The sequence below is a fragment of the Aquarana catesbeiana genome, linkage group LG02 (genome assembly GCF_042186555.1).
Source record: "Aquarana catesbeiana isolate 2022-GZ linkage group LG02, ASM4218655v1, whole genome shotgun sequence".
In the NCBI taxonomy this organism is placed as follows: Eukaryota; Metazoa; Chordata; class Amphibia; order Anura; family Ranidae; genus Aquarana; species Aquarana catesbeiana.
In genome coordinates, this window is record NC_133325.1 from 755396170 (window position 1) to 755421966 (window position 25797).

At 40.4% G+C, this 25797-nt stretch overlaps 2 protein-coding genes across 2 annotated transcripts in view; both read right to left on the minus strand.

The window, feature by feature from the left end:
* MRPS6 (mitochondrial ribosomal protein S6) overlaps window positions 1-25797 on the minus strand; it is an 86185-nt gene that overhangs the window by 36812 nt on the left and 23576 nt on the right. The window lies entirely within an intron of this gene.
* The window catches only part of SLC5A3 (solute carrier family 5 member 3), a 28678-nt gene continuing 23571 nt past the window's right edge, over window positions 20691-25797 (minus strand). Inside the window, exon 2 of the mRNA XM_073617180.1 lies at window positions 20691-25162. Coding sequence (XP_073473281.1) covers window positions 22788-24935 — 2148 coding nt within the window. The 5' untranslated portion in view covers window positions 24936-25162 and the 3' untranslated portion in view covers window positions 20691-22787. The remainder of the gene's footprint in view (window positions 25163-25797) is intronic.

Sequence of the window (25797 nt, forward strand, 5' to 3'; positions counted from 1 at the left end):
TTTTCAATAAAGTGAAGTTTTTTGACTACATCCGGTGTGCGGCATCCAAATCTTCTCCTCCATTCAAGCCTGCTTTGCCTAGCATTCAGCCAGCACCTGGAGCTCTTCTGCTCTGAAACTTCTACTTACACCTGGGTCAGTGTCAGCCTGAGCGGTGGAAACACTTTCTTTGCTTGTCTGCATCTAGGGAAGAATTCCTTACAGAAAACCAAAATGATAAAAGGCGTCAGTGGGAATTTATCTGAGAGGCAGAAAATACTCATTGCTCAAGGAACCCCTAGCAACATCTGGGAGGAACCCTAGGTTTTCATCAAACCCTGGTTTAAACCACTGGTACCCAACCAGTATCGAAATCTATCTCTTCTACCTTGGAAGGTGCTGGTCTTTAAATGGTACACTATTCTGTTCAACCCAAGCTGATAAAACCTTGATTCTAATAAAATCAAAGTTTTATCTCCCCACAAAAATAGGTAAAACACAGTGGAACCAGATCAAGATGAAGTTATTATCCAGACAAACATGGATAGAGCATGGAAGGGATATGACTTCTATCAACTTTTTATTGTGGTCTATGTCCCCATTTCAGAGATTTATTTTGACGGGGGCAGATGAATCAAGGAAAACCCCATGTAATGTTTAATGACACAGATAGCAATAAGAAAAAAAAAAAAAGCTGAAGTCACCAAGTGGGCAAGGTTATATGTGCATGCACCAGGAGCAACCCTAGCAAGGTGTCCAATCATCTGAAGGTAGCCTGCATATAAAACCATGGTCTATGAAGCCTTATGTACTGTACTGTATAACAATAATGCAATACATTTTCTAGTAGTGAGGAAATGTTGGAACCTCTGCCAGATCAAGATTTTTCCCCTGATATTCTGTCCAGATGATAGAGGTCATAACAATCCAAAACTAAAAAGGAATTGGCTGTAGTTGCCCATACATATGGCCATTGAAAGAGAATACTCTTCATAGGGTTCTGATGCCTGCCAAGCATCCCTTAAATTTTGGGTTGGAAAGACTGCTGTGCCAAGCTAGATAGTGGAGTACACATGCCCATGGTGGGCAGGCATGGCTTTACTATGTATCTGCCCTATATAAAATTTCTTCTCCCAGATGGCTCTCCTGACGGGAAAATGTTTGACTTTCTGCGTCCAGCACTTACATGTACATGCCCTAAAAATAGAAAGATCTTGTTATGTAATTAAAGGAATGACAAGGCAAATTTGCCAGAATGTATCCCAGAAACAAATATACTTTATCTTTTGCATACTGGCTAATCTTAGCTAACCATGACAATCTACCAAATGAGAATTAAACAGTAAAATGTATTTTGTTGCGCCTCGTCAAAAGTCAATCCAGGAGGTTTTTTTTAAAACCTGCTTGGTCAGTGTTACGATTGATCTTTGTAATTGCAATGTAGTTAAAAGGAGCTGTCTATACTTTAGTATTAAAAACTCACCTACATTGTCTACAGTAGAGTATGTTTTGCCCCCAAATCATCAACGTCCCTCCTCAGCTCTAATTCTAATGGACTGACTTGGCTTGTTTGGCTCTTAAACCAAACCACAAATGCAGATGTTTTAGTGCCCACCTGCAGGTAAAGCAACATTCCTCTCCTGCACTGGAGCTGCCCCAGCTCCTGAGTTAAATGTCAGTTTAGATCTTTTGGGGGGGGTGAAAAATCAGTTTTACTTACCTGATCTGCTCCCATGGCAGCGGGTGCTCTACTCTCCTACCCTACACTTCAGCGGTGGACTGTCTCTTGGGCGCTCTTATGTCCAATTCAGGGCTAGAAGCTCTGCTTTGGAAGACATCAGAGGACCTGCGACTGTCAGAGCATGGTAAAAAGGGAGGATGCCGGTCTGGACTTACAGCCTGGAGGACTTTGGTAAAGCAGCATGCTTCCTTTCTTTGGAGTTCACCTTGAAGTCAAAGGGAAGTGTGTAACTCTGGTAGAACTGCAACAGATAGTCCCTTACAAAGGCAAGAAAAGAACAACAGTTCTATTCTGTGACTCTCAAGCTACTCACTCCAGCATAGTAAAGCAGTTTCAGTGGCAGACCTAGCCTGTTGCAGAAAATTGGCTTTTCCACCAGAAGCTTCTGACTTTGTAAGATGAATTATGAAAATTATGAAATTTGTAGGTGGGAACTTTTTTTTCTTCCCCAAAACACACACACACAAAAACTAGGAAAATATATCACTAATCCACGATATTCACTTCAGTTGACTGGGGCGAGGACTACTTTTACATAAGCTTGTTCTCTCAATTCTATTCTCTTTAAGATAAGACACATACATAAACTACAAAGGAGTAGAAAAAACAATTGTATTTACACACTTGTTAGAGAACTCTGGAAGAGAGTAATTTAAACAACCAAGATCTTGAAAAAATGAAATACAATCAGGTAAAGCTTTCACCTTCCTTGTTTACAATGAAGGAGCAACTGATAAAGTAGAACTATGGCCTCTCATACACTTGTATAAATATCTATCTACAGTTTATTGCTCTCAGTTTCTTCCAAACCTCAAATCATTTTTTTTTTTTTATTTGCTGTCGAGATCTGACTTTGTTAGAGGGTAACTACGTTCATTGTCCCACTGTATGTAGGAACGTAACCATCCCCTCCAGCTCACTAGTGAGGTGGACTATGTGATTTGTAGTGTGCATGGAGCAGCTTACATGACTGCAACTACCGTCCACAGCTCATTTCAAAGAAATCTCTACAGTGCTGAGACAGATGTCCATTTATGTTCCAATATGAACCACCAAAGACCTCTGCTCACAGTGGAGATACTGACTTTACTGGGCTAAAAAGTGTATGCCATTCAAAAAGCAGTTATCTCACTGCCCTAACTGGCGTTCAAGAAGTTATGCAATTCAAAAAGATTGACATACTTTCCATTTTTTTCCTGCTTCAGACAGACATCTAAGGTGCATGGGGAAAGCAATAAAATTGTATGCACAGCCATTTCTGAAAAGCCTCCATTCCCTAATGAAAAACAGGAGCTTGAGACATGGTCTGCATTTGAGACAGGTCCACTTTGGATATGCTGTTCAGGCACACACAAGACAAAATTTAAAGGTCATGTTTCCAACCTCAGGCCTTATCTGGTATGATTACCAAGTCTGTCCTACACTGGATTGCTCAAAGTTTGTGGACACTTGACTATTGAAATAATTTTTTGGTTGTGGTATGATTGTGCCCCTATGCACAAAGCCAACTCCATTAAAACACATGGTTTATTGTAGAGAAACTTGAGTGGCCTGCACCAAACAACTAACCTCAACCCTCCTTAACACTTTTTGGATGAACCAGAGCTTCTCATCCAACAGTGCCTGACCTCACAAATGTTTTTTTGACTGAATGGGCATTGCAAAATCTTATACAAAGCCTTCCCAGAAGAGTGGAGGCGGTTGTGGCCGCAAAGGGGAGGGGGAAAATCTATATAAATGCCTATTTTTAGGAATACCGTTTAGGTGTGAAGATCAGGTGTCCACAAACCCTTAGCTATAAATACAGTAAAGTCTAGTACACATGGGCCAAATGTTGGCCGGTTCAATAGCTCGGCCGACTTCTGACAAAGGCTGATGACGGAAAAAGGTCTGCCGCCCGACTCCCGATCAGCGCTTTTAGCCAATGGCTGAGAGCACTGACCGATGTGTTCTGGAGGGGGGGTATCCCCCTCTTAGAGCACAGCAGCTCAACAAGGGAGATCACTGTACTAACATCTGTTACTACAGCAGCTCCGACCAGAGGTCAGTTTTTTTTTTTTCATTCAACCCGCTGGGATGAGAGGAAAAAAAAAGAAGAAGAGCTAGTAGTGTGTTTGAGGCTTTATAAAGATGCACATCTGATTAAAGAAGATTGTGCAATCAGATTTAGATTTAACAACAGCTAAATGACAAGAATGTCTAGGTACGTGGAAATAAACTAATGCTGGCCATACACTACACGAAAAAAAACTGGCCAAAATGCGGTCATTTGGCCAGTTTGTTTTTCGGCCAGTTAATGGGCACAAAATCGATAATCATTGGGATGTTTTTGAGACGAAAAAATGAAGGACAAGTTTGGAAATTTTCTGCCGAACAATAAATCGAAAGGTTAATGTGTTTCCCGAACGAACTGTTTGCACTAGGTATATGTAAAAAATAAATTAAAAAAATAAATAAAGGATTCATTTAAATGTCCACTGAACGATTTATTGGTCATTACATGATGGCACTATCATTTGCTTTCACGGCCGAATGTTCGTTTTTCGAAAATTGGTTTGGCCGATTTTTCGTATAGTGTATGGCCAGCATAAGTGAATAGTTAATGTTGTTTGCACATAGATCGTACAATCAGAAAGTAAGGCCCCTTTCACACTGTCGGACCGTTCAGGTCTGCCTGTCTGTTTTGTCGGCGGACCCGAACGGGTGCTCCATGCTAGTCATGCTATAGAGCGACGGATGTCAGCGGTGACATGTCTGTTGACATCCGACTTGGTCCGATCCACTAAAATCAGACGGATGCCCCTACGTTCGCATCCGTCCCTGGCGGATCGAATCGGGTGAGATCTGATGAAAACGGACATTCTGTCCGTTTTCGTCCGATCTCTCCATAGTAACCAGCGGCGCTCGACAAGCCCCTCCCTGCTCAGTGAGCAGAGAGGGACCTGTCATCCGCCGGCTCAGCAGAGATCAACAGAGAGATCTCCCCCTGAGCTGGCGGACAGAGGCGGACTCCGAGGCAGTGGATCCGCCTCGTGAGAATGAAGCCTAATGTGTGTGGTCAGCTAAAAGGCTATAGTAAACAAAATTACATTATTTTATTTTTCAGTCTACATTAATTGGTTCCCTTGATAGTAGGAATGGTCTGGCAACCTCTACTTGGAGGGCACTTAAGCTAATGTTATCAAAATAAAAAAAAGGGAACATACTAAACTATACACAAAATTGCCACAATGTTCAGTATAAAATTGTTTTGTGCTCAACACTGAAACAGCAACAGACTAGACTGGCACATTTGGCTAAAGTGATGCTAGTGGGATTTACGGCTAAGTGCCTACTTTTCTCTTTCATACAGAACTGTGTATTTGATATTATCAGAATCGAAAGCAGAACTTTGATATAACCCCTGCAAACCACCACTAACTCTGTTCATGAAGAACTCAATTTGTTTCTAAAAACATCCTCCAATACAATTAAATTAATATTTGAAAAATTTCACCCTTGACACATTTTAAATGTTTCCTGGTACCAGCCATCGCCAAAATGTCTCCCAATGCCTGATTTTTAGTGATGAGAGAGTTAGAGAGGAAAAAAGAAAAAAAAAAAAAATAGATCGCTGGCACCACGGTACGTTGCAGTAAAATATCAGCTTCATTTAGGTAACGGTGACAACATCACAAAACAGTCAACACATTTCTGCCAAGATGGCCTTCCTCATCAGTAAGGCCATCTTGGGAGAAACGCATTGACTGTTATATACGGTTGTCACAGTTGAAAAGTATCGTGGTGCCGGAGATCTTCGTATCTTCGTATCCACAACATTGCTTTCTTGTGTTTTTGGAAGTTTCTAACCCACTTTTTCTAGCTAGGATTAGCTTTCTTTCGGAAGTAGAACATCAGCAATCCTAAAGTTCAGAAGTACCCATCAAAATTTGTGGTAGGACACAGAATTAAAATTTGACCCAGTTTTTGGCGCCAACCCAAACTGGCCCGTATAAACCAGGTAAGCAACATCTGGTTTTGTCTGGTTAACAAAAAAAAAAAAAAAAATCTAAAATCTCCATTGTCTTGGAAACCTTGATATTTTTACAGGTTGTTTCATAAAAATCTTAAACTTCCTCTATATGAAAAACCTCCTACATGAATATGAATCACCCAGCCTTCAGAGAAATTATGGGTGCATTCCATATATATTCACCACTAAAAGTAGAGACTATTGCCAATGGAGCCTCTACAAACCCTCAGGTTGCGATTCCCAAAACTACCTGCAATGTCTTTCTGAAGAGACAAGGACGACAATTTAACCACACTTAACAGATCCTCTATGCTTCTCTCATGGCTGTGCTGTCAGGTATGTAGATAAGCAAATACACACTAGCTTTCCCTTAATAAAGAAAACATCACAAATAACATTTACAGATAGTAATCAATGCAGAAGCTTATCATAAGTTAAAACTTAATTGAACTTGCAGTAGAAATGAGCTACCGCATTCCAGGTGCATCAAATAAAAAAAAAAAAGCGTGCAAAGTCTTACAGGTTTTTCTTTTTTTATTTTTATTCTAAAAACCTCTGGCAGAGGTCATATTTATTCGCACAGTGACTACTATTCAGATACCGCACTCAATGGAGGTCTGTCTCTTAGGCCTGGTTGACTCCCTAGCCAACCGTACAGCCCCCAGAACTCTGATTGGACTGCTATTGTTTTATGAAAGAAAAAATCATTGTACTTCACTGGAAGGCACCAGCTGCCCTTACCCTGGCCGCATGGAAAAAACTGGTCAACTCTAATCGCCCTTATACAAGACCACTTACCCGTCGAGGGGATGCCCACAAAAGATTCACAAAGTGTGGGACATTTGGCCTGAAGCCCCCTCCACCAACACAGACCCTGATCTTTCTACTTAAACATTCCACCCCCTACTTTAAAAGTTACGAGACCCAAAGATTGACCCTGACTGGTTTAAATAGAAGCACTTTGTAGGTGTATTGTAGATTTGGGAGCGCACTTTTAGTCTAAGTGCCAGTTAGGGCACTAATGTTTTTTACTGTTCTAAGTCATGTTATATTGTGTACAGGTTCCGAGCCTGGGTATGCCCAATATGCTCTGATTTTGTATGTTACTCTTTCAAAAACCTCAATAAAAAGCTTTTTCAAAAAAAATCTGAAACCTCTTCCACCCTGCTGAGAAAGCAGCATTGAGGAGAAACTCTTCTTATTGCAGCGCTATAGGCCCGATTCTGTAGGTGGGGTGTCGGACCCCTGCGGTGAGACCACTGCTTTTGCATCGACAGAAAGAGTTCCAATCTCCGGGTGCTGGCAGGGGACAGGCTTTTCTAGTTAGGCTGTGGCTGTTCTAGAAAGAACTGTAAAACATTGTTTTGTAGCACCTGGAATTTATTTAGCCAATTTAAACTGCAGGTTTAACAGAGCTTGAAGATATGAGGAGAAATATTTGGATAAATGCTGACTTTCTGTCCACATACTGCATCAGAGGACACACCAGGAAATGCTCCAAAAACAGTGGTTCGGAAACCTGAGATTAGCCTTTACCAATTCTGAAATGGCTTCATCAATGAATAAAACACACAGCTGTACTCTGCAACACAGTCTCTATTCTATATCACAGTGCAAAGACCTATGGCTTCACACAGCAAATGGATTTTACATTTTAATACAATGAGAAATATTTTTAGCTGATAAGTTATGAAACTTCTTTGAATTTATAAAAATTTTCGAAATGGTGGCATGGTTGGAGCTATATTTATCCTTACTCGGTCATCAATGATAATTAACTGCAGTGACCCATTAAAAATGCTTAAAGTGGTTCTAAAGGCAGAAGGTTTTTTTTAATCTTAATGCATTCTATGTATTAAGAACCTTCTGTGTGCAGCATGCCAACCACCACCAATTCTGTTCACTGCGCACTGGTGCGCAGTCATGTTGGAACAGGAAGGGGCCAACCCACAAAAAGTCTTTGTATGCTGACGCCTTAAAGTGGTTGTAAACCCCAGTTATAAAATCTGACCTAGGCACATATATCTGTAGGCACTTATCTCTCTCCAAAGCTCTAAGTGCCGTGTCTTTCTGGTGCTCTGTTCCTCTGTTATCAGCAAAGTCACTTCTGACAAGTTCTCCGAAACAAAATAAAAGCAGCTGGAAATTTGTGTCAGGGAGGGTGCTTAGAGGGAGATTAGCAGAAAGCTTGTCTATTCAGACTGCAGCTCTGCAAGTTTTTTTGTTTCTCTGCCTATGTGGAGTGGGGTTGTGTGCCTTTCTCTCAAACAGCTGTCACACAGTGTAAACCCAGACTCCACACCCACTGCTGGAACAGAAAGAGATTTGCAACTTGATATGCACTTTCTAAAAGGAGTGTAGAAAGGGAAAGAGCAGATATACAAATAAAACTCATGCAGGGAGATTTGTATAATCTGAGGCTGTTCACCTCACTGGATATATGTAAAGGTTTACATCCACTTTAAGGAGTTCCCTTCACTGGAACTAAAAGGGCCAAGCACATTCCCGGAAAAACAACCCCACACCATAACCCCCCTCCCCCCCTTCACCAAATGATTTGGAGGGGTGGCCTAACACTTTTGGCAATATAGTGTGGATGAGCAAGTTTGGGGTGGAGGAACTTGACTGGTCTGCACAGAGTCCTGACCTCAACCCGATCAAACACCTTTGGGAAGCAGAGTGGAGACTGTGAGCCAGGCCTACTCATCCAACATTAGTGCCTGGCCTCACAAATGCACTTCTGGAAGAATGGTCAAACATTCCCATAGACACACTCCTAAACCTTGTGGACAGCCTTCCCAGAAGAGTTGAAGCTGTTATAGCTGCAAAGGGTGGGCCAACTCAATATTGAACCCCAAGGAATAAGACTGGGATGCCAATAAAGTTCATGTGCATGTAAAGGCAGGTGTCCGATACTTTTGACAATATAGTGCAGGGGTCTCAAACTGGTGGCCCTCCAGCTGTTGCAGGACTACACTTCGCATGAGGCATTGCAAGGCTGAAAGTTACAAGCATGACGGGACTTGTAGTTCTGCAACAGCTGGAGGGCCACCAGTTTGAGAATCCTGATAATCGTGTATATACTGTGTGTGCACATCTGTGGGAAAAACAACAATTTGCATTCTGAGTGATTTTTCTGGTAAACTATATTTTCGGTTGTAGTTCATATAAAGGCTCCAATTTCAGTGATGTCACAGGTGTTCACCAGTCTCTTGTGAATGAACAGGCTACATTGTCAGTGATGACTAGTAACTCAGATTGCATTTTCTCTCCACTGGTTTTAAGTGAAACCTACATTCTCTGATGTCACTGGTCTCTCGTGAACAAATAGCCCGCTTTCTCTAATGTCAACAAGGCCTCTTGAATGGATAACCTGCATTCTCTGATGTCACTGGTCTCTTGTGAACAAATAGTCCGCTTTCGCTAATGTCAACTGGGCCTCTTGAATGGATAACCTGCATTCTCTGTCATCACTGGTCTCTCTTGAAAGGATAGTCCGCTATCTCTGATGTCACGGGCTCTTTTGAATGGGTAACCTGCTTTCTCTGATGTCACTGGTCTTTTATGAAAGGATTGGCTGCATTTACAGAGGTGCTGCATGTCTCCGGCTAATGAATAGGCTAATATATAGGAGATAGATATATCTATTACAGATCTGAATCAACAGGCTGTTTTTTTCACAGCTATTAAAATAGCAAAATACCAACTGCACTTATCTTATTGTATTCACTGGTCCAAATTTTTTTCAGTCTATTCAAAACGATCAGAGCTGGTAATTTCCATTTTGATGAAAAAGTTCTTTGTTCTTTTTCCATAAAAGTATACTACCATCTCTGACGCACCATTAATGCAGCTAACAAACACATGAGATTTCACAATGGAAGTCATTTGGAATCAAAATAAATGGCAGCTCCTAAAGGGTCATTACATAAAAGGGGTTTTCCTACTTAAAATATTTCTTACTAATCAGTGATGCAGGGTAGTTTCTGCTGCAGATAAAAGTTAACACACATGCCGTTTCTGTCTTGCTTCACAAGACAAACCTATCAAGGACAAAAAATGGGAACTGAAAATACTAGTTGTCTTGTTGTACTGCTAACCTACCAGCTTTAATACTTATACTATAGTCACTGACCTGGAATTGAGTATGCACTTCTGGAGGATTAGAGAAGCGTCAGGATTTCCTTACCTGTATACATGTTCCTGGTCAGTGGAAAAGCCACTGTGTTAGCATTAGAGCCAGGCAACTAGAATCTTTTTCTCATTAAACTTTCAGGCTTAAGGGTGGTCATTCTTACACTGACTCCACTGCCCAAGAACAAATATGGCAAAAGAGTTGACACTTTTCAGATTTTACTAGATAAATCCCATTGTAGGTAAAAAGGTGTAAAGAGGTGCCCAGAAGTATTTCATCAGGTAAATTTTATTTGAATCTGTATTCAAAAAAGGTCATTATGTTTTGGGAGTTCCAAAGGGCCCTCTTCATTAGGGCTTCCTATGTTTATCCTGGCAACGTGACTAGGCATTAGAAGCAAAATCTCTATACAAAATAAGTTTGGACAAATCCTTCTGGATTAGTGCTCCTCTCATTCCCCTACCACATAATCAATAAAACCCATCTAAGGACTTTTTTACATTAGAGAGCTGATGTTTGAGGAACATTCCCTTTAGCAACACCACAACCAACCAAGACCTTTAGTTTACCAAGAATCCTAAAGCCTAAACCTCACAAAAGGTCTGCAATGCCACAAGTTTGCATGCTTCTGGCACCTTTTTTTTTTAACCCTCTCAGGAAAACCTCAAAATTGTCAGCCTTTATGAACATTATCCTGGTAAATCTTACTATAAAAATGACATTCTGATTCTACAATACCTGTACAAGGTCGTTATATTTACCTAAACTGAGGACTTAACCAATTCATTTGTATCCAAATCAGCCAGGCCTGAGTTGTTGCTAGATCTAAAGATGGTTCTACACGCTAATCGTAACACGTATGGTGAGCTGAAAACTGCTTAATATAGATTTACTGCTGCGTTGTCTCAGTTAAGATACCTCTAGCTCAGCCTCTCTCAACCTTTTCAACACAGGAACCCTTGAAATAACTTTCCAGTCTCAGAAAACCCTTGCTAAAAATTACTCTGGAGAAAGCCTAGGGTTTGATGGAACCCTGGTTGAGAAACACTGCTCAAGACAGTAGAATGCAAGTGGGCATAATTTAAACACTGAACAGACCTCCATATGAAAGAACCTTCCGGAAAAATGTATGCTTGCTTGATGCCCAAGTATGACAGCAAGGCACTGGCTTGCTTTGGGGATAAATATAAAGAAATCCCCAAAAGAAAATCCACCTTGGGTGATTAGGTATTTTTCCAAAAAGGCTCAGCTGGGCTCAAGGAGGGCCTATATGTATAAATTAATTGCCCAATCCAACCGTAAACCACTGGAGTAGTATACAATTTCCTAGGTTTGTTCCAAAACCTTAAAAAGGTAACTTCAAAAAAGGTATAAATGGTCCAGAGATTTCAGAATCATCCATAGTAATTTCCTTTCATTTGTTTTGCAATTACCGTGAGCCCCACAGTTATATTATCTCAAAAATTTCAATAATAATTTGGAGGGAATGGTCTCCCCAGCATTTTTTTTGCTGACATTTGGTAATCACTAAAGGGCTGCCTAACCTACTGTACCAATTTCTAAAAGGTTTTCTGGGTCCCCTGACCCGCCCAAGATCAGGTTGAACTGCAGATAACCTCAATAAATCATCCACGACTCATGCTTCTTGTGCCAAACAACCACAAATAACTTATGGAAAGCTTCTTAATTTGGGCCCAACTGCAGCTATACCGTATATCCACAACATTGTAAACAAAAAGAAATGCTTCTACCCAAGCAGCCATGGCTGGAAAACCAGTGCCCAGGCACAGACAGTAAAATATCAGCTTTATTTAGGCAATGGTGACAAAAGCATTTAGCAGTCAATGCGTTTTTGCCAAGATGGCCTTAATCATGAGGAAGGCCATCTTGACAGAAACACAGTGACCGGTTTGAGTTGTTGTCACCGTTGCCTAAATAAAGCTGATATTTTACTGTAACGCATCGTGTTGCTGGCGATCCTTATATCTACAATATTGCCTTCTTGTGTTTTTGGAAGTTAGTAACCCCCTCCCAGCTAGGATTATTGTTTCATCCGGAAGTAGAACACCAGCAACCCTAAGATTAGAAGTACCCATAAGAATTTAAAATGTGTGATAGGAGACAGATTTGATTTTACCCTGTTTTGGAGCCAACCCAAACTGGACAGCATAAACCAGGTAAGCAATATAGGTTTTGTAAAGATGTCTGGTTAAATAAATAAAAAGGAAATCTAAAATCTCCAAGGTCTTGGAAACCTTGATATCTTTATAGGGAGTTTCATAACAATCCTAACTTCCCCCATATGAAAAAACCTCCTATATAAATATGAATTGCCCTGCCTTTAGAGAAATTACGGGAGCATTCCATGCCATTAACCACTAAATTAGTGACTATTGCCTATGGAGCCTCTACAAAGAGAGGACGGTGTAGGACCCTCAGGTTGCGATTCCCACGGCTACCTGCAAGATCTTTCTGAAGTGACAAGGACGACAATTTAACCACACTTAACAGATCCTCTATGTTTCTCCCGTGGTTGTGCTGTTAGGTATGTAGATAAGCAAATACACACTAGCTTCCCTTAATAAAGAAAACCTCACAAATAACATTTACAGATAGTAATCAATGCAGAAGCTTATCACAAGTTAAAACTTAATTGAACTTGCAGTAGAAATGAGCTACCGCATTCCAGGTGCATCAAACCAAATAAGGCGTGCAATTTTTTTTTTTTCAATCCACTTCAAAAACAGGAATAGAAAAAAAAAAAAAAAAAAAAAGAAGAAGAAGAGAACTGTCCCTGACAGCAGAGTGGAATCTTGGCCTTCTGTGGAGAAGCAGATATCTTTTTTTTTTTTTTTTTTTCCCCAGGAGTCTGAAACCTCTCCCACCCTGCTGAGAAAGTGCTCTACAAGCAGCATTGAGATGGAACTTTTCTTATTGCAGAGCTATAGGTCTGACTCTGTAGGGGGCAAATGAGACCACCGCTTTCACACCGACAAAGTTACACTCTCCAGTTTCTGGCAGGGGACAGACTCCTCTACTTAGGATTCGGCATGTTTTAGAAAGAAAAACTGTAAAACATTGAACACCTTTTGTTTTGTAGCACCTGGAACTTATTTAGCCTATTTAAACTCAATGTTAAACAGAACTTTAAAAGGTTTAAAATGGTTATGATAAGAGAAGGAACATTTGGATACATGCTGACTTTCTGTCCACATTCTATCAGAGGACACACCAAAAACAGTGGTTCAAAAACCTGAGATTAGGCTTTGTTGAGTCTGAAATGGTTTCATCAATGAGGAGAACAAGCAGTTATACTCTGCAAGACATTAAGGCCTCTAATTCTATATCATAGTGCAATGAACTATAGCGTCACACAACAAAATGGGTTTAAAATTTTAACTACATTGGAGAAATATTTTTAGCCGATAAGTTATGAAACTTACTTAATTTTGTAAATTTTAGAAATGGTGGCATGGTTGGCGCTCTACTTATCCCTAAGCCTAGTACACATCACTAGTCTTTTTTTGTTAAAACCCCCCCCCCCAAAAAACAAAAACTGACAGCTCTGGTTGGTGCTGTACTAACAATCCAGCGTTAGTGCAGCAATCTCCCTGCTCGCTCCCCCCTAGGTCAGCCATTGGATGAGAGTCCTGATCGGCCGAACGGCTGGCTTCTTTTGGACCGGCTGCCATACATAGGCCAAATGTCAGCCGGTTTTTATTGAACCAGCCGATGTCGCCCGACATTTGGCCCATGTGTACTAGGCTTTACTTAGTTATGAATGATAATTAACTGCAGTAACGCATAAATAATGCTTTAGCAGCAGTGTGAATTCTGATTGGTTGCTGTAATATCTAAAGATCAGTGCCCCTTATTGGGTAAAGTATCAGAAGTTCAACATTTTTTTTTTTAACACTTTCAAAAAGGTTTTTAGAATCCAGTCAAATCTATGAATCTAGATAAGGCCACTCAATGCTGAAACTGCACAATGCCGACACTGAACAAAACCACCATTTAAGATCAATAAACTCCGGTTAGGCAAAGGCAAAATGTAAAGGCTTTCCAAGTGCAACATTAATTCTTGTTAAATTATTAAAATTTTCCTTATTAAACTGTAAAACAAACATGAATTAGACTCATCTTCATTTCCCCCACAATCCTTACTCTCATTTGTAGCAGAGTTGTAGTTTGGTTTAGAGAAGGCTGTGACCCAAAACGGCTTTTTAGAATCCAGGTCAGACAATATGTCTGAAGATGTGTCTACTGAGGACTACCGTGCAATTTGAAACTAAATAAAAAGGTCAAGCTGTAATACAAGATTAGTCAAGACTTCAATGAACTATAACCAAAAGCCTGTCAAAGACAGAACACACAAATTCCAAAGGCAACTCATAAGTGTTTGAGGCACCAACCGTACTGCTGTGTCCTACAAGCACAGGTTCTGTTGAGGGTCATCCAATGCTGCTTCCCTAACTCATTAAATTGGAACTACACGTGGTTAAGACAACCTCACAATCACAACTCAAATTCCACAAACAGCAGCAAGTGTAATGGCACACCAGAGAAACTTGAGAGAACCTGGGACTTATGCAACAACCTGAATAACCATTCTTACAATTACTACAAATGCCATACTAAATAGTAGGTACACCAAATGGAAATTGACTTTTTCAGCATGTGAACAGACAAACATTTCTTCCAAGAGTGGGCACAGATCAAGGTGATCCACATCTGAACAAATGAGTATTCATTCTCATAATTTAAGTGAATGAATAAATGAATAAAAATGCCGATTTGTCATTTGGAAAAAAGTACAGTTACCACCATTTCCTAAAAAATTAGAATCAGGTGTTCCAGATTAGGCATCAATGATTAGACCCTCCTTAGGGAGTATGCAAGGTTGAACTGGTCTTATTTATACCACATACAGGTAAAAGCCAGTAAATTAGAATATTTTGAAAAACTTGATTTATTTCAGTAATTGCATTCAAAAGGTGTAACTTGTACATTATATTTATTCATTGCACACAGACTGATGCATTCAAATGTTTATTTCATTTAATTTTGATGATTTGAAGTGGCAACAAATGAAAATCCAAAATTCCGTGTGTCACAAAATTCGAATATTACTTAAGGCTAATACAAAAAAGGGATTTTTTAGAAATGTTGGCCAACTGAAAAGTATGAAAATGAAAAATATGAGCATGTACAATACTCAATACTTGGTTGGAGCTCCTTTTGCCTCAATTACTGCATTAATGCGGCGTGGCATGGAGTCGATGAGTTTCTGGCACTGCTCAGGTGTTATGAGAGCCCAGGTTGCTCTGATAGTGGCCTTCAACTCTTCTGCGTTGTTGGGTCTGGCATTCTGCATCTTCCTTTTCACAATACCCCACAGATTTTCTATGGGGCTAAGGTCAGGGGAGTTGGCTGGCCAATTTAGAACAGAAATACCATGGTCCGTAAACCAGGCACGGGTAGATTTTGCGCTGTGTGCAGGCGCCAAGTCCTGTTGGAACCTGAAATCTCCATCTCCATAGAGCAGGTCAGCAGCAGGAAGCATGAAGTGCTCTAAAACTTGCTGGTAGACGGCTGCGTTGACCCTGGATCTCAGGAAACAGAGTGGACCGACACCAGCAGAAGACATGGCACCCCAAACCATCACTGATGGTGGAAACTTTACACTAGACTTCAGGCAACGTGGATCCTGTGCCTCTCCTGTCTTCCTCCAGACTCTGGGACCTCGATTTCCAAAGGAAATGCAAAATTTGCTTTCGTCAGAAAACATGACTTTGGACCACTCAGCAGCAGTCCAGCTCTTTTTTTCCTTAGCCCAGGTGAGACGGTTTTCGCGCTGTTTCTTGGTCAACAGTGGCTTGACACGAGGTATGCGGCAGTTGAAACCCATGTCTTTCAAGCGTCTCTTGGTGGTGGATCTTGAAGCACTGACTCCAGCAGCTGTCCACTCCTTGTGAATCTCCCCCACATTTTTGAATGGGTTTTTTTTCACAATCTTGACTAGGGCGCGGTGATCCCTATCGCTTGTACACTTTTTCTGACCACAGTTTTTCCTTCCCTTTGCCTCTCTATTAATGTGTTTGGACACAGAGCTCTGAGAACAGCCAGCCTCTTCAGCAATAACCTTTTGTGTCTTTCCCTCCTTGTGCAATGTGTCGATGGTCGCCTTTTGGACAGCTGTCAAATCTGAAGTCTTCCCCATGTTTGTGTAGGCTTCAGAACTGGACTGAGAGACCATTTAAAGCCCTTTGCAGGTGTTTTGAGTTAATCAGCTGATTAGTTTGTGGCACCAGGTGTCTTCAAAATTTAACCCTTACACAATATTCGAATTTTGTGACACACGGAATTTTGGATTTTCATTTGTTGCCACTTCAAATCATCAAAATTAAATGAAATAAACATTTGAATGCATCAGTCTGTGTGCAATGAATAAATATAATGTACAAGTTACACCTTTTGAATGCAATTACTGAAATAAATCAAGTTTTTCAAAATATTCTAATTTACTGGCTTTTACCTGTATATCAAGGGTCTGGTTTTCTCCTTGCTAATGACTTGCAGCACTAGGGTCATTTGTTCATATCCCATGATATGATACCACGAAGCAACCTGTATGGGGGTTGCATGTTCTCCTTGTGTTTGCGTGGGTTTCCTCCAAATACTCCAAAGACATGCTGGTAGGTTGACTAGCTCCTGTCTAAATTGGCCCTAGTACACATGTATAGTAGGGGCCTTAGACTGCACGCTCCTTGAGAGCAGGAAATTATGCCAAAGTGCAACATGTAAAAAAAAAAACAAACAAAAAAAAACACACTGTTTAAATTTCCCGCGCTATATGCAAAAATAAAATTACATGCGTCATTATACCAAGACCAAAAGAGGTTGAAAGCCCTCACAAACAAAATTGTGGATGCATGAATCTGGAAATGTAGCAATCTTTTAAAATCCATTTTTTATATCAGTCATTTCAGTGTAAGGAAAATAATCTACAAGTGGTGTAGGTTTAAAATGTGTCTAGGACTGAACAGACTAAAGGATGGCCATACACGGAGCAAATTGCTTTCCTGCAACCATCAATACAGTGTTGATGTGGGAATCCCTCCTGCTGCGGCCATCGTCTTCTCCCGGCAGAAGACCGTGATTATTGCTAGTGGCTATAGCAGCCACTAGCGATAATCGCAGGTAAAACCCGGCATGCTGGTTGTACCAAAGTTGATCGATCAATTTGGTACACGGCCTGTCCATACACGGCTCAAATCTCGGACGTTTCCTGCTGAGTTCAAAACATGCATGACCTTACCTAATTCAGCTCAAGAGCTGATCATTTGATGCTAAAAAGAGTCTGCATGAACCCCAAAAATTTCAGCAAGAATCTGTAATGAATTTTTGCAACAGTTGGTGTCAAAGTGCATGTATTTTATATCAGAAAGAGGTTGCACACATTTAACCTGCTTTGAACTTAGAAGCAAAAAACAGGCCTTCTGGAACAATGTACTGTAGATTAATGATTTAAAGATGTGTTTGGCCACATAGATAGACCTGTTTTGTGCAAATCAAAGACTGCATTTTAGAAAAAGAACATTATACTGCCTGTAAAGCATTTGAGGAAATGTTAGGATTTGGTGTTGCTTCAGTTCCTGGATCACTTGCAGTCTTCAAGTCAGCCATGATATCTGCATTATATGAAAAAAAGTGTGCTTGATGAAAATGTACGGCCATCTATATGAAATCTGAACAGGAAATGGATCTTTCAACACGATTATGATCCAAAAGCACACACCGGCAAATCCACCAAGGAATGCCTTTAATAATAATAATAATAATAATAATAATAATAATAATGGCCTGTGGACTGGTCCAAATAAAGCTCTGATCTAAATCCCATTACATTATTGTAAGGAAGGGGAATTTAAAAACGGGGAAGTTCATGCAAGGAATCCACAAACATCTTGCAGCCAAATAAATTTTGCATGGAGGAGTGGTCAAAAACGCAACCAGGTTGAGGTCAGATTGGTGGGTAGGTATGCAAAAACGCCTACAAAATATTTTTATTAATTTTGATAAAATAGGATAATTATATATATATATATATATATATATATATATATATATATATATATATATATATATATATTTTATAATCTTATTGACTTAATGATTGAAAAGGCAAATTTTTTTATTTAATAAAAGTATATCATCTTCATCTGCGGGTACTGATTGAATATTTAGTGTTCTGGTCAAATAGTGTGAAAAAGTCAACTATTACCACAAGTTTTTACCATTACCCAAAACGGTTACTGTCCAGCTTATATACTTTAGATTTCTATGTGCTCCCTAATTTAGCGTATGAGTACTTGAGGGGAACTCTAGAGTAATAAGACTCACAGCTCTTGAATGTGCACAACCGTTTCGGAAAACAAAGTCCCTTAGCTTTTGGAATTAACCCCAACCACAGCGATATTTTTTAATATTGCATATTTTGGAGCTGGGAAAGAGCAGACACAAGGTCACGCAGTTGACAGCAATGCTCAGAACTCAGGTGTGTTCTCAGCTCCTGGATTTTCCTTAGATAAAAGTTAAGCAAAGCCAAATAGGGGGATACTTTTACTTTGAAAAGTAAAACTGCAGTTAGAATAGTTTATCAATGAACACTCACATTCCTATGTAAATCTAAATGTTACCCTTTAGGGTGGGTTCATACATGCTGCGGCCGCGGCTCACAGCAGGGGTCCGGTGCGTCCCTATTCACCTTTCTAAGGAAAGAATTAGGTCCTAACCTTTGCATGAATTTGCACCTGAATCGGAACCAGACACACACAGAACCCTTCCCAAATGCGCATCCGCCCCGGTGCTGTGTGAACCGGCTCTATTGAGAGCCAGTCATGACTGGCTGTCATGTTTATCCTTCGGCTCTATTACATAGTGAATCATTACCCCAGACAACTATAATTAAGAACCTTAAGAACTAGTCACCAACTTAACAAAATTACAGGCAAAAGCAGACACAAATCAAGTGTGTTAAAATGCGTACTTACAGCGTTTTTCTTTTCTATAAATTATTTGTAATCCTTTTTATAAAAAAAAGGCCCTTGAACTCGCTATAAAATTTGGCTACTATGGGCAAGTTCATTTCCTAGCATAGTGTCCCCTCCCTCCCTGCACACCATAGCCCTCCCCCTCCTCCAGGAGTATCTAATAAGTGTCTGCTGGCCCTGCTCATTTAGCCTTCCCCTTAACTCCCTATATAACCTTTTTAATTGGTTGCCTGGGATGGAGCAAGGGGGATTATTATTATTAAACCGGGGTCTTCAAACTTCCCAAAGGGTCATTTTACTGTCCTTCAGGCTTTAGGGGGCAGACTATGGCCAATGGAAGTAGAAAATGCACTGACATCAGTGAAACTAATCAATGTCTCATGATTGGTATTTAGTGGGAGGAAAGGGGCTCCTTCACTGGTGTCAGTGGGAGGAATAGGTGCGCCAAGGGCAGGATACAAGCAGGCATAGGGGCGCATCTGGTCCCCATGCCACAGTGTACACCACTGCTATGGAGGGTTACTGAATGAAATCCAAGTTTGCTTGGGCTGCTGGCATCACATCCCAGATGGTGGCACAACTTCAGACCTTTTGGATGTCTACACAATGGAGGATTTAACAGCTAAAAGAGCTATGTAATACATTAAACTGCACATCAAATTTTATGGGAAGACCATACGAAAAAAATAAATGGTCAGACGATAGGGTTTCTTACGGTCTACATGCTTATCAATGGTAGTAATTCTCTAAGGCTTAATGTACACGGGACGTTTTTACAACCTCCTGAATGATTTAAGCCTCATGCACACGAGACCCTGTTAAACGCACGTTCAGAGGCAGTTGGACACTTTTTTTAACTGCCCCTGAAATAATTCAATGTTATCCTATGTGTCCATGTACACAGTCTCGTTTTTTGGCCTTTTTAGGCAGTTGTGTTTAACCTCGTTTTTCCAGAAGCAAAAAAAATGGGTTTAGATGCAAAAATTTTCCACGTTTCAGACGCCAAACTAAGCGCCGGTAACGCGTTTAGCCGCATTCGCGTGTATAAGTGTTTTTAAAGGAACCCTATTTTTTTGGACCAGAAAACACAGAAATATGATGGTAAACTGCAGCAGAGAATGACATTTTGTGACCCGACTTTGGGGCCCCAAATCTCGAGGCCACTTAGTGCTAGGAACCTGGTGTGCAAACACAGTGGAACTAGCCCTACAACATATCCAAATTTGGGGTTCCTAGCACCAAGTGGTCCTGAGATACGGGGCCCCAAAATGCTATTCTCTGCTCTGCAGACGCTTCTAGACGCAAAAGCAGTAAAACGCGGCATGCAAATGCGGCAAAACGGGCGTTTCTAATTGCCGGTTTCAGCTTTTAAAGACATGTGTTCAGCAGAGTTTGCACCGGTGTCTCGTGTGTATGAAGCCTGGAGCTTGAGAGTACGTATGAGCTTGGTCTTTCTAAAATAAGTCACCAAATGGTAATGCCCATATTTGTATGACTGGTTCACTGGCAACCAAGTAACACATCATATGCTTTCCTTTATCATATTCCAGTGAATTCCACGCAACACCAATGTTTCTAAAAAAAGTTTGTAATCCTTTAAATCAAAAAGCTGAAAAGGCATTTATATTTTTCGGTAATTGGGAAAACATGACAAATATAAAAATGATCAGTAGAAGTAGAGCACAGAAATATAAAAATACCCAAAAAACCGGCAATAAGTGCAATTGTTATAAGAAAATAAATATTATAACACAAAAAAAAACAAAAAAAACAAAACAAAACACAGAATTAAAAGCGACACACTTGTATAGAAATACAGACAGGCTACCTAAAAAACAGCAGTACTATGGCTGAGCGCACACAGTGGTATTTAGGTGCTAAATCCCACCAAACAGCCAGGATACACGATTTTGAGAACCAACACAAAGCACTCAGGCATTTACACGAAATTCCAAGGTAACATGAAAGGCTTAGTGATGGCGTTACCCATATGGCCTTGGTTTATCACATTTTTACGCAGAGCGGTGCTTTGCAACAACCAGACGGCCTCCAAATACTTAACTTTAGAGTAGGCATGCCAATTAGAATCAGATTTTTTTTTTTTAAAACCGTAAAAATTATAGAGTTCTAAAAATGCAACCTATTACGGCAGCACTGTCATGAGAGAAGTATGGGACCGGCCATTGTGGGCTTTCTATGAGGGGTGCTTGTTGCTTGGTTGTATCGTACGTCAATACTTTGAGTCACAAATCCAGAAAACATTCCGGCTGTAAATCTGTCAGACCTGCTTATATCCATACCTGTTCCAGGTCAGCGACTTGGAAGCATGGAAGCCTATTCATTACCATGACATCCAGGCAACTAGCATTGTCAGAAGCTGAAGTCAGCAATAGCAACCGCCATGATTCTCTTATGACATTTTTCCTCTTTTTTCTGAAACTGGAAAGGCCAACATGCATAGAAAAGTAGAACTATAGGCAAAAACATTTTTTTTCTTTCAATATGGAGAGAGGAAGAGAGAATTATAACCCCTATAAAAAGGTATATTTTTGCCATCTTTTGTCTCAATGTGAAGATTTGTCTTCACTTCCTGTCCCATAGTCAAAACAGTAAGTGAGAGGAAATCCCTGCCACTTAGGGGAATCTCTTAGGCACCCCTAGAAGACTAGTGTACCCATTGGAAGATTTCCCCTCTATTACCTCTGAGTACAACCCAAAAAAAAAAAAAAAAAAAAAAAAGAGAAAGAAGTTTTGCCTTTAGTTATACTTTTATTGGTTTTCTAGGTCTGACACCTACAAAAATTTGTTTGTACCCACCTCACTTTAAAGAGACCCTGTCATTAACTTAAAAAAATGCAGGTATATGCACAGAAGATCAAGTATATTAAGCTTACTTTAGTGTTTTTCTTTCAATAAATTATCTTTATTCTCTTTTAATGTGCCTTTTCATTTGCTAGCAACTTTTACTTCTTCAACAAGAATCCTCTCTCTAGCACTGTCCCCTCTCTCCTTGCACGTCACATCCCTCTCTTCGTTTTAGAATTTCCAGTTACAATCTCTGCTGACCAAGCTCCTCAACCCTTTCCTTCACCTCCTTACATTAACTTTACATAGTTGCTGGGGAGGAAGGGCAAAGATATACTATACAGGGTCTCTTTAAAATTCAACAGGCATTAGTGAAAGTCATGCTATCTCCTTGCACTTCCACTACCAACAGCTATACTATGGGACAGGAGAAAGCCAGATGCACATCTCCTTCTCCCCCCTATTATAAATGTATTAATATATCTATGGATGTTTATGTAGTGCTTTCCAAAAATGTAATTGGTTACCAACCTAAAAGTCAACAGTACTTAGTACAGTTCCTTCTTAACCAACATGAATTTAGTACATTGTAGAAATAAACACGTGTGCGCTAGCCCTGTTACTTTTAAAGACCCAACTGTAGTTTTGAAATTCACATTGTAATAACACTGAACACCCATCATTAGTTCATGATTAAAAACTAAGGCAAAAGTAAAAATACTTAAAAAAATATATATACATAAATGAAATTTTTGGGGGTGCCAAATAATGCTCTCTTTTGGACCAAGTACAGAAAAACGATTGTAAAACTGATCTACCTGTCAGTAAACATTCCATTAAAATAATAAATTATTTATTTGGTAGACATAAGCATAGGTCCTTTAGGGATTCCTTGTGTGGAAGTGCTCTGCATGGTCACTAACAAGTTGGTAGAAGGCCTTTTTAAAGTAAACACCACCTCCAAATATGGAATGGCCCCTTACATTTGTTCATCATTTCAAAGGCTTTGCTTTTGTAATAGTCCGATTGCTTGCTTTGCTTCATACAAGGTCCATTTTACTCTTACAAAGAGAAGTAAATAAACATGAACACTCCAATGGAACACACACAGACCAGTCCGGTGTTGAGAATTCGCTGAATGGCCGGCTTCTCTTCTAGCATTTTTAGGCATGCCGCTTCATCCTCTTCCTCCTCCTTTATGGTTTTTTTGTGGGAAGGGCTGCTTTTATAGCCACAGAACCAGTCCATAAATTTGGAGCACCTGCTCTGGTCCTCATTAACCCCATCAGTTGGGTTCTGACCCATAAGAGCTGCTTGCCCATTGGAATAACAATCCACGGGTGTCTCAGCCTCAGAGACACTCAAGGAGCTCAGAGGGTTAGAGTCATCTTTGTAAGTCATTAGAAGGTTAACATCCTCATTCTGGATGTTCTTAATGTGATCCTCAGACTTCCCATTGGGCAATGCTTGCTTAATGTTAGTTTCTGTGATTGGCAAGGATCTTCTTTCACATTCCTTATAAGGATTGTCTTTGATGGTTCTTTCTTTTATGGTTTTGTTTTTTAGTGCCCAGAAAGTGGTGGTTCTGATCTGATCTTTCTTTGGAGGTGATGTCAATAGGCTCACTACGACAGCAATAATACCAGTGATCCAAAAGAGTGCTGTTGCCACATACATGTAGTGGATATTTTTTATAAAACCGGGCCTATCATCTGGCAAGTTGCATTCAGGGGCACGGTAAACAAAGGCAAGAATGAGACGAGTAACCCCAAGTACAAAACCTACCATGCCTCCATAGAAGGCTCCTTGTTCATTGCAGCGTTTCCAAAATATGCCCAGCAGGAACAAAGCAGCAACAGGGGGAGTCAGGTAATCTGCAACCTCTTGAATGTAAAGGTACATTTGGCCTCCTTGCATTTCCACAATGAGGGGAACCCATGCAATACTGATGACCACCATAAATGCTACAAAGACTCTCCCTACCAGCATAAGTTCTCGGGATGTAGCATTCTTCCGCATAAATTTGTAGATGTCAAGAGTGAAGATGGTGCTTGCACTGTTAAATATGGAGTCAAGATCACTCATGAGAGCTGCAATCATTACAGCCATCATGAGACCACGCAAACCAACTGGGAGGACCCTCATCACTAATCGAGGGTAGGCAATGTTGGAACACCCAGCCCTGCTGCCACACACTGCCATGCAGTGCTCTGGATTAATGCAAGCAATGTCATCTGTAAACATGATTCTGGATATCATTCCTGGAATTACTATTAAGAACATTGGCAGTATCTTTAAAAAGCCTGCCATAAGCGTGGACCCTTTGGCATGAGAAATGTTTTTTGCTGCCAAAACTCTTTGTACGATGACTTGGTCTGCACACCAGTACCACACAGAAGCTGGAGTCTGACCCAAGATAAATCCAGGCCATGGAATGTCTTCATCAGTAGCTTCACGAAGCATTCTCAGTGAATCTGGCTTTGGTGTGACATGGCAGGAATTTGTATTGGTAAAGTTGTAGGTTAGCAATATTGATGTGATATTAGGTGTTGCAAGCATGTATCTCCTTTTAACTTCTTCAAATCCTCCAATTTCTACAAAGCTTATTATGCTCAATGTCAAGGCCCCTATAATCATGAGGAAGGCTTGGAGTGTATCCGTATAAATAACAGCCACTAAGCCCCCTGTCACCGTGAGAAGAGCAGTCATGCCAATGAGCAAAATCACTGATAAGTAAAGGTTCCATCCCAGAGATTCTTGAATGAACAATGCCCCTGAATACAAGTCTACAGATAATTTGGTAAAAATGTACAAAATCAAGGACAAAACAGCAAAGTACACTTGGATTCTATGTCCTCCATAACGTTTAGATAAATATTCCGGCATAGTGTATACTCCACAACGTATATACACTGGAATGAAGACCCATCCTAGAAGCTGCAAAAGCAACAAGGCATTTAGTTCCCAGGCCCCAACAGCAAATCCACTAGCTGCTCCAGATCCTGAGAGTCCAATGAAATGTTCACTACCGATATTGCTTACAAATAAGGAGGCACCAATAGCTGCCCAGGTCATCGATCGACCTGCCAGGAAGTATCCACTTATAGTACTCCTGTTGGACTTCCACATTGCAAAAAATCCAAAGCATAACACCAACACAAAGTACAGCGCCACTATGGCGATATCTGCCGCTTCCAACGAAGCCCTCATGATTAGGTGCTGCAGTCCTTTCAATTTTTGAACAATTCTTTAAAGAAAATAGATAACACTGGTGCTTTAGTGTAAAACAGTGCAAAAAACGTCTTTGTCCTTTGGTTTGCTCTCTTGATGTTGGTTCCTGCAATATCCGATGCTTAGCATGCAGTATTTATTTAAATCGACCATTTCCAAAGCCATCGGCTATTTAATCGTGAAGACAGGACCTATGGTAAGGAACCCTGCAAGGTAGCAAAAACAAAAAAGACAAAGACACAATTAGAAAAGGTAGTCATTGTGAAAACAATGACACTCCAATAATAATAATAAAAAAAAATGAAAGTATATATGCTGAACAATGAAGCACCCGATTATGTATAACTTAAAATAATAGCATTTTTTTCTTATCCCTAGAGAGAAGGCAACCACTGGGATTGTCCATCCCCTCTCTCTCAGGTTATAAGCAATAAAGCTGTATCTCTGCTTCCATTAGAAGGTTTATTTCCATACTCCCGATATCAGGTACTGCTCTGTTGAACTCCCCCACTTATGCTACAGTTGGGAGGTAATCCTATCATTGGATAGGGTGCCTTATGCCTCCCTCTATCATATGGGCAAATTATATCATAGGGTGCTAAGAAGTGCCAAGTCAAGGAAGCCAGAGCAGAACTTCCGTGAAGGACCCTAAGGCAATATGGCAGATCAGATACAACAAATAGATCACTGGATTACTGCTTCAATAAACTACAGTCTACATTTTTATTGGTCTCAATACTTGCCCTAGCACAGTTAAGCCTTTTGTTAACCACTTCAGCCCTGGAAGATTTTACCCCCTTCCTGACCAGAGCACTTTACAATTTGCATATTTTGCTTTAAC